This window comes from Labeo rohita, chromosome 6 (genome assembly GCF_022985175.1).
Source record: "Labeo rohita strain BAU-BD-2019 chromosome 6, IGBB_LRoh.1.0, whole genome shotgun sequence".
In the NCBI taxonomy this organism is placed as follows: Eukaryota; Metazoa; Chordata; class Actinopteri; order Cypriniformes; family Cyprinidae; genus Labeo; species Labeo rohita.
Window position 1 is genome coordinate 2,940,275 of NC_066874.1, and position 17,607 is coordinate 2,957,881.

Here is a 17,607-nt window from a genome sequence, read left to right on the forward strand (position 1 = left end):
ATTTACGGCCTCAGATCCGTTTCCCTTTTCACAAATTCCTGCCGCAGCACAAATCTCCCTCAGCCGCTCCACAAATCTCCTCGCATCGCACAGCACTTGAAAGCCACAAATCTCGCAGGATTGCGTAGCTGCAGGGCGACCGGTGGAGCCGCGTGTTTGCACCTGGCTGCCAGTGATGAGCTCTATCACTCTGCATGAGCCAGAATTCCTCTTCCTGTCTGTCCATGCATGCCATCAGCTATAAGATGAAAGCTAGAGTTTTAAAGACATGCACACTCTTGACATATAGGATAGCTTGATGCCACATATAAGCTGCCAGGCATGAGTTTGGACACACTTGACTAAATTTATAGTATGCATCTCAGTCTTGCATTTATTTTTCTCATTTTAAGAACCTTTTGATGTAAAGACGTCTGCCTAAATGTTTGAAATTAATTTTGTGGGCAGACATATTTGTTTATTTTTTTATTAAAGTTTGGTTTACTGTATTTAGATTTTATACTACTACTACTAATAGGTGCGTTTTTACTTTTTAAATTATATAATTTTTTTTTTTTTTACTTTTTATTTATTTACTTGTTTATTTATTTTATTTATTTACCTTTTTGTTAAGTGTACATGTTTTTATAATCAACCAAATGCACCTTATGAAGAAAGTGCTATTTATTTATTTATTTATTTATTTATGTATCTATCTATCATTTTTAGCATGTTTGTAAAGAAAATAATGTATGGGTAAAATGTACTATTAATATTACTACTGCTGCTGCTGCTGCTACTACTACTACTAATAGGTGCATTTTTATTTTATTTTACATTTTTAATTTTTTATTTATTTATGTGTTTGTAACTTTTTATTATATTTATGTATTTGTTTAAAAAAGCGTACATGTGATCTCTTTAAATAGTTTTTATAAGCTTCCGGATGTTACCTTCATTCATTCATTCATTCATTCATTTATTTATTTATTAATAAATAATGAATAAGAATTTTTAGTATATATGTAAAAAATAATGCATAGGTATAATTTACTATTAATATTACTAATACTAATAATAAGTGTTTTATTTAGCTTTTTTTATTATTTTGTCTTAATTATTTAATTATTTATGTAAATTTATTTATTTATTTTGAAAAGTGTACATGTGATCTCTTTAAATAGTTTTTATAAGCATCCAGATGCACCTTGTAAAGAAAGATTTTTTTATTTATTTATTATACATTTTAGTATTTTTGTAAAGAAAATAATGCATGGGTATAATTTACAATTAATATCACTACTGCTACTACTACTGCTATTACTTTATTATTTTATTTTGATTTATTTTCTTCTTTTTTTGTAACTTTTTGTTTATTTATTTATTTAAAAGTAATAATACTTTTTAGTATATTTGTAAATAAAACAAAGCATGGGTACAATTTATTATCACTACTACTACCACTACTAATACTAAAATAATACTATTTTATTTTACTTTTTTATTATTTTATTTTGATTTATTTTAGTTTTTTTTATATTATTATTATAATTATTATGCATTTATTTATATTTTTTAAAATCATGCATGTGATCTCTTTTAAAAGTATTTATAAGCATCCCAGGATGCACCTCATGAAAAGAGTTTTTTTTTTTTTTTCATCACTACCTTGGTCACAATTTTACATACTTCCATTTGTGTTATTCCACAGTTTTCATGGCTTTGCTGTGGAGAGTGTGGAGAGTAGTCATAGTAAGGAATGAGATGTTTAACTGCTAGTGTATATCCAGAATTAAGTGAGACACAGATGTCTCATTAGCATTGCTGATGAACCGCAGTCCCCTGCTTAACTAAATATCCACCAGTCTTGGCACTTCTTGTCCTTAATGAAATTTGGATGAACTGTTTGGAATACAGAGCCGGTGTCTATGACTCACTCTGTGCCTCCTTCCCATTGGGAGTGGGCGGATAACAGGGGAGATAAGAGACTGCGGCCCCCTCGAGGGTGCTCCTCCTGCAGGATGAAAATTTCATCCTTTCCCCTTCACACCCCCAGAGTCTGCTGCGAGAAGATATCATTCCCTCTTTGCTGCTTTCTGCCTGTCACTATAAGCATAGCTGACTCTGTCCTGCCTCAGACCCTGAGAAAAATAAAGAGTTTGCATCTGTAAACCATGGTGAACTGCTAATGTTGCCAAACTAACAATCTGACACTGTCAAAATGTAGCTCACATCAATATTGTCATTATATTTATGGTGACTTTTCAGTTGATGCTTGATGAATTTTGGCCAAAATGAGATCTTTTAAAGCATAATGTTGACAAGTGTGCATATGACGAAGCCAATATGCAAAAAGTCTTCTGTAGTATGTGCTTTTGAAGCATCGCTTTGATGTTTGATGTTCATTTAAAAGAAAGAAACAAAGTAACAGGTCTTTATAATGAATCTTGGAAATCTGTGAAAGTAAACCACTGATTTTTGTTCAATATGAATGATCACCCTTAGTTTGCTTAGTTTACTGAGACTTCTATGTATGATCTGTTTCAATCAGCTCCAAACGTTCAGATCGATTTTATTTGGGTAATTTAGAAATTATATTGGGTACAAAAGTGTATGTATTTGACTTTATTAAAATCTAAATCTTGATCTAGATCGTCACATATTCAATTGGCTATAGTTACACAGAGAGATTTCCTTTCTTTCCGCCTGCCTTCACAGAGAAATGTTTCATTCAGTTTATGTGAAGTCACGCAAGAATCTTGACATTTGAATATTAACATCCATTTCAGGGATAAAAAAATGGCATGGATAGATAATAGTGGCACTCTTTGTAACAATATTGATGTGATTAAATGAGCAGCACAACAAACGAGCTCTCCGAACTGGCGCCCTCTCCCCTCATTTGCCTGATTTCATTTGCTTAATTGAATATCCGGCAACAAATGTGCTTTTTAAATGGCAGCGCTGTTTAGGAAAGTACATACGCATCAGACTGATGAACTTAAGTGTAGCTCTTTATTAATATTCAAAGAGCATTGATTTTCTAAGTGTATGTCAGATATTAGCACTGCTGGCCTGTGCTGAGGGGTTTTCTGTCAAGGCACAGGAAATCTCTAGCAACCAATTTCTCCTTTGGGATTATGATAGATTATCCATCAATCCAGAGGTAATAAAGCAAGTGCTCTTTTCAGCCTATCAAACACTCCAGAAAATAAGTAACATCATGTTGGGACTGGAATTATGCAGAATTTATGTGCGTTTATGTTAGAGGAGGTCAGTACATCCTGCAACAGCCATTCTAGAATACAAAACTGTTGATAAAGATAAGTCGACGGGGCAATATTTTGAATATTTGCTATATATTTGCAATACATTTGTTGCTTTTTATAAAATTATGTAGCATTGTAAGTGTAACCATAATTTTAAAGCATTTTTATTAGGCCAAGCATGTCTAATAATTAGTCATTAATTTCACATTCCTTCTTTGTTGCGCAGCTGAGAAACAAAAAATTTAATAGTTTCTCTGTTATGTTAACTTAGCAAAAACAGCATTTGAATTGGTTAGTTTGATTCAGTTCAAATGAATCATTTCAAAATTCAATGATTTATTTTCATATTTTTGAAATATATTTGTTGCTGTTAATAAAACTATGCAATGTTGTAAGTGTAACCGTCCTTTTAATGCATTTTTATTAGGTCATGCATGCAATTAGTCATTAATTTCACATTCCATCCTTGTTGCACAACTGTAGTATTAGGTGAAAGGCATAAAATGTTATAGTTTCTCTGTTATCTTCGCTTAGATAGCAAAAATAGCATTTGAGTTTGTTAGTTTAATCAGGTCAAAGGAATCATTTCAGTGAATCAATTCAAAATTCAGTGATTCATTGGCATATTTTTGCACTATATTTACTGTTGTTAATAAAATTATGCAACATTGTAAGTGTAACCTTAATTTTAATGCATTTTTATTAGTCATAATTAGTAATTAATTTCACATTTCTTCCTTGTTGCACAACTGTAGCATTAGGTGAAAGACATAAAAGAATGCCAAAATATTATTTACTCTGTTTCTCTGTTATCTTAACTCAGATAGCAAAAATAGCATTTGAGTTGGTTAGTTTGATTCAGTTCAAATGAATCATGTCAATGAATCAATTCAAAATTTAGTGATTCATTGGCATCATTTAATATCATTTAGATACTATTTGTTTTTGTGAATTTTTTAAATTAGTTTTATTTATCTATCTCTTTGTTTTCATTTGAAATTTAGTTAAAGTTTTAATTTGTAATTTATCTGTCTTTTTTATTCGTTTTTTCAATATGTCTATTATTTAATTTCAGTGTTATTATTAGTCTTTTTTTTAAGTTAAACTAAATAAAATTAGGTAATGTTGCCTTGGCTACTAGATGAAAAAACAACAACCCCATTTATATATTCAATATTTGTCCTTCATTTAGTGAAAAATGGTCTGCAGAACATGCCTTGATTATTTTTAGTTTTAGACTGTTTTTAATTTATATATGAATTGCATGCAACTCATGAAGTAAGACCAGGGCGGTGACTGAAGTTGCGACGTGTGCTTCCGAATTCACTGCATCCCCACTGTGCAGTTTCTGTGCAGTCACGTCCTGAAAGAAACGGTCTGACCTTTGACCCTTCATTAAAACACACTTGTCATCATGGAGAGTCTAGCTGGCTGCTCGTATCATTTGTCTTTCAGCAGAAGCGACTGGGTTCTTTAGAAATTCTGGCTGCGTAGAGTCCACGCTTTGTTTTCCCAGCGTGCTCTTCCTGCAGGAATGTTCAGGAGAGCCTGCAGGTTGGGCACGCCAGAGACGCTTGGCTGGCGCAATTGTAGCATCCACTCAAAAGCAGAGCCTGTGTTTTCTTTGGAAAGGCAGAGACGGTGGGGAGCTGCCTGCTGTAATTACAGCGTGTGCTGAAGCAGAGAGGCTGGTGTGTGCCGAGCGTCACGCGCTGCGGTGTTTGTGTGTGCTTGTCCCTAAATGCTCGCAGTTTAATGCAGCGTCGGTGACTCTGTCAGCTCAGCGGTTCTGTTCCAGACTCATGATTTCCATAATAAGAAGGAGAAATGGCGCGCTCGGAGACGGAGAGATGTTTCCGTCTGCTCAGCCTGCAGGAATGTGGAAGCGCACCTTCAGCTCCCGATCAAACGGCGTTTGAGGGTGGAAGCTGTTTGCTGAGCGCCAGCGGCTCCAAACTTTCCTGCTGCGGTGGCGGTGTAATTAGTGCTGGTCTACGGGCGTCTCTCTCTGTGGTGTTTCCATGATTATTTTCTCTGTGGCAGAGGGGGTGTGTTGGATAGCAGATGTCTGCTTTGTGTGAGCATGATTAATTAGCCCAGGTCCGGCCAATTACATGATGAGCGCTTCTGGTTAATAAATGAATGCATCATCTTAATCATGAGTGAGTGAGAGCGTGCATGGGGTGGCTTCATCGAAAAGACACACGAGAGCCCTCAGCACACGGGCTGTTAACACACACAAACCACTAGACGCATGCACTCGGCGTGAACCCGGTGCAACGCGTGTGTCCTCAAAAGGCTAGAGGTGTTTGTGGTCGTTGAAACGCTCTCCGGGGACTCATTGTGGCTGAAGCTCATTTGCTTGTGTTTAAAACCACTTTATTAAATTAACACAGTGACATCATTTGTTGTGTGCATGATGTCATTGTGTTAAAGGAATTGATCAGCCCAAAATGAAAATGACTCACTCTCTATGTTCCCCTGATGACCAATAACGCCACTGAGAAATGAATCCTTAGATGAATCCTTAAAGCCGTATTGAAATAAATCACAATTTCCCTTTGTTCTGTCTTACTACGAGTGTTATTTTAGTATTTTATATACCTATAGTATTTATTATTAATATTTTGAATTTGCTTTTATTTTTACTTTTTTATTTTAATTTTTGTTTAAGTTTTAGTATTTGTGTTCTTTTTATTATTATTTTTTTTACATTATTTTTTTATTTGATTTTTACTGAAATGTTAGTTTTTTGTACTAAACTAAACAGATTTTTTTTTAAAGATTCATTTTTTTGTCATTTTTGCCTTTATTAGAATAGGACAGATCAGAATTGACAGGAAGCAAAGTGGGAGAGAGATAGGGGGTAGGACTGGGAAAGGTCCTCAAGTAAGGATTCGAACTTGGGACGCCTGTAGTGCAACGATGTATGTTGGCATTTTTCATTGAATTTTTAAATGGAATTTTTCATCTAATTTTATTTTATATTTTAGCACCGAAAAAAAAGATAAATAATTCACACAAGTTGTGAATGTGAGTTGTCAGTCTGTGTTGATAACCTGTGCATTAATAAACCTCAAAATAATGACAATAAATCACTTTCTGTTGACTTTTCTTTGCAGGCTGCACACACTAACAAGCATAAGCCCAGTGTTGACCAGTGTACTCTGATTCACGAACAAATGACTCTTATGAACCAGCTGTATTTAGTGAATCAGAAACACTCAGCACAACCAGTGCAGTCTGATTCCAGAATGAATGACTCATCATGAGCTGATTCTCTTAATGAATAGTTTAAAAGATAAAGTGCAAGTATCCATTTTTAATCACTGGTTTTAATCATTTTTCAATCATGGTTATTGAATCAGCATCTCTGAACTCTGATTTGAACTGCAAGCTTTCATTAGATTCAGTGATAAAGCAAAGTTTGATTAGATTTAAAATGAAGAATGTTTGTCTAGACAAACAATATACTCATTAGACAAACTATACTCTTTTACAGTGTTTTCTGTTCGTGTGTGTGGGTTTTTGTAATTTTTGAAGGAAAGTCTACCCCTCTGCAGATTTAAAATCTTAAATTCTTTTTCACATATTTACACTGCTGTGTCACATGATTTTTAGTATATAATGACTTCATTTTGGCTCTGTTCCTCACAAACACTGTGTGACTTCAGAAGACTTATGACATATTAAAGGAGAAGTTTACTTCCAAAACAAAGATTTACATATTATGTACTCACCCCCTTGTCATCCAAGATGTTCATGTCTTTCGTTCTTCAGTCGTGAAGAAATTATGTTGTTTGAGGGAAACATTTCAGGATTTTTCTCCATATAATGGACTGATATGGTGCCATGATTTTGAACTTCCAAAATGCAGTTTAAATGTGGCTTCAAACGATTCCAAATGCGGTTGTAAACGATCCCAGCTGAGGAAGAAGGCTCTTATCTAGCAAAACGGTTATTTTCATTAAAAAAAATACAATTTAAATACTTTTTAATCTCAAACGCTCGTCTTGGCTTTCTCTCCTTGAACTCTGTGTATTCTGGCTCAAGACAGTTAAGCCGGGCTCACACTACAGGATTTTTAGCCCAATTTTGCCCCGATTTTCCACTCCGAGAAGCGGAGCAAAAATCTTGTCGAGCACCTCGATCGGTCCCGATGTTCGGCACGGATTATCTGGTAATGTGAGACATTCACAGATCGAATCTTGCACCTCCTGATCTGCTCTCACACAAATCGGGTTTGATATTCAGGATTTTAAATCGGGATGATCACGGCTATGATTACGTCAGTACTTTCACAACAGCCTATGCGCGACCGCAAAACAGCTGCTGTATGGTCCATTGGATAGTGGAGGTGGAGGAAACTGCTTCGTATGTTTTTGTAGTAACACTGTCTTTAACATATTAAATACATACCGCAACCGCATGGAGCAAGGAAAGCTCTGGAGTGAAATCGTCTCAGTTTTCAACACAGTGAGTGCATAAAGCTGCTAGCACGCTAGTCAACATATGTAAACATTAGTTGCTGAAATGACGTCTTTTGCGTAAGATCACGTGAGGCGCTCTCTCCGGCATGATAATCTTAAGAATATCCTGTAGTGTGTAATGCGCCACAATTTTCAAATGTAGTTTGTGCATGTTTAAGATTTAAGGGAAGATAATCTGCAAAGATTGTCCTTATGTGTGCACTGCAACCAGATTTCATAATCGGTTAGGATTTTAAAAATCCTGTAGTGTGAGCCCGGCTTTAGGGTATGTCGAAAAACTCCAATCGTATTTGCTCCCTCAACTTCAAAAATCATTTCAAAATCATCCTACATCGCTGAAGAAGTACCGACACAGTCTTTGCAAAGTGAACATGCAAAGAAGATCAAACACCCTTAACAAAAAAGGTAAAACAGCGATATAGGACGACTTTGAAGTTGAGGGAGAACATGAACTGTCATGAACCGGAAAAAAACAGTCCAGGCAGAGTAAGACAAGACGAGCGTTTGACATTAAAAAGTATATAAATTGTATTATTTTTATGAAAATAACTGATCGTTTCGCTAGATAAGACCCTTCTTTCTCAGCTGGGATTGTTTACAACTGCATTTGGGATCATTTGAAGCCGTATATATAGGCATTTTGGAAGTTTAAAATCGGGACACCATATCAGTCCATTATATGGAGAAAAATGCTGAAATGTTTTCCTCAAAAAACATACTTTCTTTATGACTGAAGAAAGAAAGACATGAACATCTTGGATGACAAGAGGGTGAGTACATTATATGTGAATCTTTGTTTTGGAAGTGGACTTCTCCTTTAAGTTCTAATTATGATGTAATGTTTTGGAATGTGATGATGTAATGAAGGGGTCACCAGATCCGGTCCTGGAGGGCTGGTGTCCCTGCAGAGTTTAGCTCCAACCCTAATCAAACACACCTGAACCAGCAAATCAAGGTCTTACTAAGTATACTTGAAACTTCCAGGCAGGTGTGTTGAGGAAAGTTAGAGGTAAACTCGGCCGGACACCGGCCCTCAAGGAACAAGTTTGGTGACCCCTGATGTAATGTTTGATTGCGTTAACATGATGCTTCATGATGTCATTCTCCTATTGCTTTAATTGATGGGATGATCAACAGACATACGGGAATGTGATGTAACGCTCTCAGAATGAGCTCATGTCTTGGAATGTTATGATGTCATGGGTGAGGATTCGTATGTGTTTGCATTGCGTCTTTCTAATGTCATTCTCCTTTGTGTCCCCATCAGGTCTCACTAAATGGTAGCGTGAGTGTGTAGTGATCCAGCAGGAGTTTAGGAACCCCTGTGGTGAGTGCCATCCACCAATCATGGTGCCACATACCCAACAGGCCTCTCCTCGCCGCAGAGCCACGTCCCTCCTGCTGCTGCTCTGCCTTGCGGTGCCAATCCACGCAGACAGTGAGTAGCACACTTAAAAATACACACAACTCTCTTCTATCAGTGCATGACTGTAACTGTAAGTCGGTACATCTATGATCTAAAAAAAAAAAAAAAAAAAAGTGCGGCGGAATGGGAATATCATGCTGTTTACAAAACAAACACAACCTTCTTTTCTAAAGTGGCTGTCTTTTTGCATCACACCGATTGTCAAGTGTTATTTTCTTTCAGATAAATTGAGGGAATTCTGGTTAGTGCTATAAGCATAGCCTGAAAAAAAACCAAGATGAGCAAATATGGATGTCGGAGGGATTTGAGATGTTCGTGTTGTTTGTTTAATAACATAAGCGCAAGGTTCTTTCAGATTCACATCGATCTTGTTTGTCTCGAGGGACCCGCGTGGGTCTTCGCATCACATTTATCCAGCTTTTAAAGGGCAAATTAAAAAGTCTGAAAATATGAGACCTGCTGGTTTGCTTTTTTGCTGTGGAAATTGTTGCTGTCATTATTGAAAGATTTGGGTCCTGAAGCGTTAGGGTCCCTTGAGAAAGATTTCAGCAAGTATTTTTGCAAAATCAAATAGCTGTGTTTACTCCAGCCGTAGATCAGAATTGATAAGAGTGTGTTTGTGCAGCACTATGAGAGTCGCAGGCCTTATGTCATGTAGTCCCTGAACCCTGAGGCCAATAAAAACAATAAGAAAACCAAAGTCTGGTCACTTATTATCGCTGCTGATCTTTATTGTGCAGTAATACCAACAGCATTAATCATTTACTTACCGCTACCATTCCCAAACTAGGACTCACCTTATGTGGAATTTTCGCTGTGTACCCTGAGAAATATATTTACGTGTCGCTATCTTATAGAAGGCTGACCAAGTAAGATGTAGTGTGTTTGTTTTGCAGCAAAGTGAAGTTAGGTATTGGCTGTGTCTTTTATTTGTGTTGTTTTGCGATAGCGTAGACACGTGGGCCATAAATATACTTTTACAGAATACTTTTATTAGCAAGGATACATTGCATTGACTAAATACCTTTATAATGTTTCAAATAAATGCTGTTTTTTAACTTTGTATTCATCAAAAAATCTTGAAAAAAATGTATCCCAGTTTTCACAAAAATGTGAAGCAGCACAAATTTTCAACATTGATAATAATGAGAAATGCTACTTTAGCAGCAAATCAGCATATTGGAATGATTCCTAACAATTATAATAATCATTACTGGTAGTAATGATACTGAAAATTCAGCTTTGCATCACAAGAATAAATTACTTTTTAAAATATATTCTGATAGAAAGCAGTTATTTTTAATTGCAATAATAATTCACAATATTACTTTTTTACTGCGTTATTGATCACATAAATTAGGGCTGTCAAACGATTAAACACGATTAATCACATCCAAAATAAAAGTTTCTGTTTACATACTATATGTGCGTTTACTGTGTATATTTATTATGTATATATAAATACACACACATACATGTATATATTAAGGAAAACTTTTTTAGATTTATATGTAAAATATTTATATTTATTTATTATTTAAATTATATACAGGTATAAATGAAGAGTTCAGATGCAAAACCAGCTGAATCCATCTGACGTCTTTCTTTGAAAAATGCATTTTTATCAGGCTCAGATGTATAGGTTTCTGTGCAAGTACCGGTACTTCTGATTGGGCTGAGGCTGGTATTTTAGCGAGTTTGAAGAAAAAGTGTTTGATGGACGTATAATATGTGTCGAGAGCATTCACTCAGTATCATTATCTAATTTTTGACTGAGATGGCTTTTAGCTGTTTTCAAATATTCAAATATATATTCATATAAATATATTTTGTTAAATATATACATGTATATTTGTGCATTTATATATACATAATAAATATACAGAGTAAACACACATATAGTATGTAAACAGAAACTTTTATTTTGGATGCGATTAATCACGATCAATCGCTTGACAGCCCTAACAAAAAATGCTAATAAAAAATATGAGCCTTTTGACAAAATTTCATACATAGTCTGATAGTATTTGCTATAAAATGACATAAAATAACATTTGTTCATAGATATTTTAAATATTATTTTTTAAATGTTTCAATAAGTCATTGTAGCCACGTGAATCCCAAATATTTAATGCAGGAAGTAAAATGTAGCAGGGCTGGGCGCTTTTTCAGATTTTATTGATTAATTTGAGTTAAATTTTTTGCCATGATTTTATTTTTTAGAAATCAAGAAATTGCGATTTTGAATATAAATATTACAAAACGTTACAATTAGACAGTTCGATAATATGCCAGTGATAACAGTAAAAAGAAAGGAACGATCCAAACTCATGTCGGTGCATGTGATTAACTTCTCACGTGTGACGTGTCATATCGCTAGATGCCATTCACACATAATGCACTTTTGGTGCTGTCAAAGAAGCGACATGGGTAGTGGAATAGGAAAAACATACAAGATAATGGGAATAAACTTCTTTTAACTTAAGTGCTGCATTTTTAGAATGCCGTTTCATGCATTAGATGCTGCAAGAGACGCAAGTGCAACAGTCAGATGTGTCAATGTTTACATAAAAAAAAAATATGGAAAAGCAGTGCAATCGAATAAAAAACTACTTCTGTATGCCTGATATTTTATGCTTGCATCATGGTGACAGGCTGAAAGCTGCTGTTCATTGTTTTTACAGAAGATTTACAGGTAATAATAGTCTACTGGTGTTTTACCTTCAGTCATTTTCAATTTGAAATACATTGACTTTTGAGATATTTTTAAAGCATTTTCTGAAAGTATAATATGTATAAGACAAGTTTGTGCAAGATGTAGTTGTAGGTCATGCATCTTTTTTGTTAAAAATGTTTAACGTGATTTGTTTTTACATTTACATCTTGTTGACAACTGCGTGTGTGGTGCACTTGGAATAGAATTTTCTTCAACTGGAGGTTTAATAAAGAAAAAGTTATTAGAATCAAGTTGTAGTTACATTTTCAAGTTGACTCATTCAAAATCGACAATCAGTCAAACATTCTGAAAAGTCATTTTCTGTGAACATTTTTGAGTGATGATGCAAGTGAAATGTTGTTCTTGTTTTGAACCAATTCACAGACACTAATTTGCAAAAGCAAATCAAACATCAAACTCTATTGCCACTTTTATGACTTAATTTTAAATCAGATATGTGATTACAATGTTTTTGTCTTAACTGCCTCATAATCCCAAGCTATTGCACATGTTTGGGAAACATAAAAGTAAGCTAAAATCATTGTAATGATGGGTAATTGTCTGTTGGCATTGTAAAATTTATTAGCACCCATCAGTGTTTGCGACTCAGGAAATGATGGGGAAGATGGCAAACGTTCCTGAATTTGCCCTCTGCTCTCCTTTGCTCTTCACGCTGACAGAGCTCTGCGCTCTCATGCAGGGGTGAGAAAAGCCTTTAGCGTGTTTTTCAGCTGAATGCACCGGTTTCTCACTCTTATAATCTCTGGCTCTCACGGTCTCTCTCTCCACTCAGTTTGAAGTCTTCCCACCAGCAGCTGGACCAGCTTGTGTTCACATTATGATCCACTCAGTCGATTTTTGTTTTTCTCCACTCACACTTTCCTTTCGAGTCTCCTCGCAGACTTGCGTAGGACGTAGTCTTTAAGCACAGAGTACAAAATCGTCATGTTTTATTTATGAGAGCAAATATGGTGCAACTTTAGCATGTGGTTTCAGCAGCGCTGCTCGTCGTCTGATTATGCTGTGCTGCATCCATGTTGCAGAGCTGCAGTTGTACTAATTCCAGTATGAGATTAATTCCGGTGATCGGAGAGGGAAAGTCCTTGCGAAGGAAATCACCTCTCACATTCGCACAGACATTGCTAAAGCCACATGCAGCTACAGTAATTAAAGGAAGATGAACCATCTTGCTCCCTTTCTTTCTGCTTCGCCTGATTCCTTTGTCTCCCCCTTCAAAAACTGACTATCCCTTAGAAAATTAAATTAGACCGGGCACGCAAGACAGCTAAAAACGGACCCCTTAGACCCCTAAGCTCTATTTAGACACACTCAGACTGAAATCTAAACAGATTTAGTGAAATCTTGTTACACAGACCTTTTTAACCCCTCGAGCACTGGAGCGCCTCTAATGCGTTCATTCGGACAAAGCGCTTCGTAATCGAATCTGAACTGATTTGAATAATCAATCTTGGTTGAACCTGTGCTGCTGAAGTGGATGTTTGGCCTTTGAGTGTTTGTGTCGTGACTCCCGTGAGTCTCTAAGCTCAGGTCGGGTGTGAGGTGAGGGGGCTACTAATTGCTAATCTGACAGATGCTTTTATTCAAAGTGACTTATTGTTCATCTATTTCAAGTCGAATCCCTCTGGAGTATCCTGAGGTTAAGTGTCTTGCTCAATGGCGAGAGCTCATGAATCACCCTTTGCAGAATTTAAACCAATAAAGATGCAGTTCTTTGTTTGCATACAGCCAGAAGTGTAGCAACTACATGGAAGAAGAAGGTGGAGAAGAATTTTCAGGCAAACTTGCCTTTTTATCTATTATTTATACATTAATAAATAGCTGTATCCATGTACACTGTGAAAATGTTTATATAAATTGACCTGTACCTAAGAAGTATAAAAGCAGCATCCACTAAGTGACATTTTGAAGTAACTGAATAAAAATATTCAAAATGGTTTTTGATGAAATATGTATGAAACTGACATGAATTGCATTTCTAATGAATTCCTGAAACCTGAAAACTTTTTTTTTTTCAACTAGGACATGCTTCTTAACCGTTGAACTATTTGCATTTGAATTTCCGAGCCTTTAAAAACACAGAATGTGCTTTAGAATAGAAACTAATCCGAAGAGCTTGACTGTGTTGAATGGGAGTTTACTGTATGTTATTAGCAGGTAGATAAAGTGACTGTAGACTGAAAAGACACACTGTATCTGTTACGGCACTTGTAGAGCTCAGCTTTGCTGTCTTAATAGATGAGAGTGTTTCTGTCAATAGAAGGATGAGAACACCTACACAAACACAGCAGGAGTCACTGACTGAGCCAGCCTTCAAATCCATCGGCAGTAGCGCTGCACATCCTGCAGGCCAGAAATGTGTCACAGCAAGTCTTTGTCATCAGAGAGAGGAAGTGTTCAAATTAAAGACTCATTAGAGTTAAGGGAGCCCTATTAAAGAGAAAAAAAGAAAAAAAAAACATTGGTGTGTCCCTTGATGTTTCATTTAGTACACATATTTATTTATAAAGGCTTTATTGAAGGTGACACGGCAAATGGTGGTCATTGTCTAATAAAGATACAATTTAGATTTATGATTATTCATAAATTGCTGTAAATTAAATTACTGTAATTATCCCTGTGTTTACCTTTGAGCTGATCTGACTCATTTACAACTCATTAGCTAGTAAGGGTGTCAAAAGTAACTGTACGTTCTACCAAGTCGATACCAAAATAAAAGATGGAACAAACCATCTTTGAGCATCTGAAGCATCTTGTTCACATTAAATTTCAATATTTACTAATACATTATTTAAAACTAAAGTTTAATATTCTTTAACCGGACACAAGGTGACACGAACGAAATATGAACAGTTGTATTGTTATTAACTAATGTTTACAAAGATACAAAAATTAGTTAATGCATGAATGAAAGTTAACCATGAAAGAATGAAAGTTATGATGAATATGAACGAAAATATTATCATATATCTAACTAATTCATAAATCTAACTAAACTAATTAATTACGTGATCTGTCGAATAATTAATCTAATTAATCACAAAAAAATACGGTAAAAAGACTAAAAAATACCAACAAAAGATTATTTAGAGCTATTTTTGTGTTAAATGAGAAAGTAGCAAGTAGATATTACAAATTGTAGCTTTATAAATAAATATTTTATTTGATTCAACATTAAATTTATTACATATAAACATTTAGGCAGCAATGGCAAATGCAAATGCAGTGTAAACTATGGAACATAAAAGATAATTTAAGTCTTCAAAATACTTTATTTTATGTTCCACAAAAGATTTGAAATGACATGACAGTGAGTAAATGATGACAGAATTTTTTTTAATTTCCGTTTAATATATTTATTATTAATAATAATATTATTATTATTTTGTTGTTTTAATAAAATCATACTCTATAAATATCTTTATAAGTCATTCACTCATTCAATTCGATTCGTTCAAACAACTGATTCATTCAGGAAAGAAGTGAATTGCTCTCTTTATGAATGGGCCTTTGAATCATTGATTCACATGATTCATTCAAAACGGAGATTCATTCAGAAGCTAAACACTGTTGTGTTGGTCGGAGATGCGCAACAATTCTGCTATGGCCTCAAAGGTAATATGTTCTCTGCAAAATTGAGCAAAAACACATAATATAATGTTCAAAATAACACAATATCAACTTCTTCTTTACTAAACTGTTGTAAAAAAAGTCACATTTAAGCTTGTAATAGATCAGGACAAAATCAGCACTCATGTCACATTGCTCTTGCTGCCTGTGTGATATCGAGTGGTACGTGATATGAAATAAATATGAGACAAATCACATACAGGGGCATTTTTTTTGTACCAATATCTTGAACTTCAGGGCATAACTGCATTTATGGAGTTGTTGCCTTGCATCATATTTGTTAACAGTCAACTATGAAATATAAGATGATGTACAGGTCTGGGGGCAGGGCCAGCACGTTAACTGCGTTAATATATTTTAATCGTGTTATTTAAGTTAATGTGCTAAACTGACAGCCCTAATATATATATATATATATATATATATATATATATATATATATATATAAAGATATAGATATAATTTTCTATTATTTAGATTATTAATATATATATATCATAGTTTTCTAAAGGGTGTCAAGAAATGAGATCTAGCATTTAGCATTGATTAGTCTTCTGATATAATGACAGCTATGCTATACTAGAGAACACTGGAGAGAAGATTGCCGTATACAGTATGTGTGTATGTGTTCTCTCTGGCACTTTTTTCTATAGGGCAGTGTCTCTGAAGCCCTGATCACTCTCACGCTCGACTATGTCTGAGCTTAGAAGCCTGCGTGTGGTTTTCTCTGTATCTCTGTCTCTCTCTCACACACACACACACACACACACACTGTCTCCTTTGTACCTGTTCATTTTCCCTGAGCACACACCAGCCCACACACACTGACCCAGGAGCATACAGTTCTGACAGACGCACGCGCGTTCACATGTGAGGAAGCAGGTTTGACATTGAGTATATAGGTGCATTAAAAACAGATTTATAAGAGCAGATAATTATATTTGTCATATCCTGCCAAGAACGAAACAACAGACCGTGAAAAGTTTAGAAATGCAGGCTGATGAGAATTTTCCACCAGCTCGTTTGGATTTTTCCATTCTGTCCAGATCATGTGGTGCATGAAGTCACACTGATCATCCTGTGTACTTTACCAGCACTAAATAAACCTGAGAATGAAGGTAACCAAAGAGACACTGTAAACACAGAGATTGTCTACAGGATATAAGTCTGCTGGTACACATCTACTAAAAATCACCAAAACACCAGATAATTAGAAAACATTGAGCAAAAGTTATGAACAGAAAGATCCTGCAGCATTTGAGCAGATACAGACAATTGAACTATGCTATGAAATGTATTTTTGTGTAACATACTTTAGGCGTCTATATACTTTTGGGAGAGCATAGTATATGGTCTACTATTGTTTATTTATTAATTAAAAAGCTAATATAAACAATCTATTATATATCCTGCTCATCCAGGCTGCATTTATTTGAACAAAAATACAGTAAAAACAGTTCTATTGTGAAATATTATTGCAAATTAAAATAACTATGTTCTATTTTAATGTATTTTAGGATGTAATTTATTCCTGTGACCAAAGCTGAATTTTCAGTATCATTACTTCGTCACATGATTTTTCAGAAATTATTGTAATATGCCGATTTGCTGCTCAAGAAACATTTCTGATTATTATTTATGTTGAAAACAGTTGTGGTGCTTCATATTTTTGGGTTCATATTTTCGTATTTTATTTTATTCTTTAATAAATAAAAAGTTGAAAATAACAGCATTTACTTGAAGTAGAAATATTTTATAACAATGTAAATCTGTGCTGTCACTTCTTTTATTAATTTACCATATCCTGGCTGAAAAAAATAAATAAATAAGGCAGTGATATTACCCAGCCGTCAACTCTGCCGGCTACAACTCTGCATCTACACAAACTTAGTGCCGGTCACTTTCAGGCGCTGCGTAATGTCCCATGGTACGGCAGCAAAGTCGGTCTTTGTACATGATGTTTCCGTCGCTAACGGTCTAATCAGGTTCAAGGATCTATGCTAAGCTATGCTAAAAGTGCTACCGCCAGACCCGGATATCGGCTGAATGGATTCGAAAACCGTAAAACTCAACTGTTTA

General features: G+C 35.1%; 1 protein-coding gene across 13 annotated transcripts in view; it reads left to right on the forward strand.

The window, feature by feature from the left end:
- Nucleotides 1–17,607, forward strand: part of ptprfa (protein tyrosine phosphatase receptor type Fa) — a 236,252-nt gene that overhangs the window by 73,529 nt on the left and 145,116 nt on the right. For all 13 annotated transcript variants that reach the window (XM_051111347.1, XM_051111346.1, XM_051111352.1 and 10 more), the window contains exon 2: nt 9,006–9,176. In XM_051111347.1, the coding sequence (XP_050967304.1) occupies nt 9,086–9,176 (91 nt within the window). In that variant the 5' untranslated portion in view covers nt 9,006–9,085. The remainder of the gene's footprint in view (nt 1–9,005; nt 9,177–17,607) is intronic.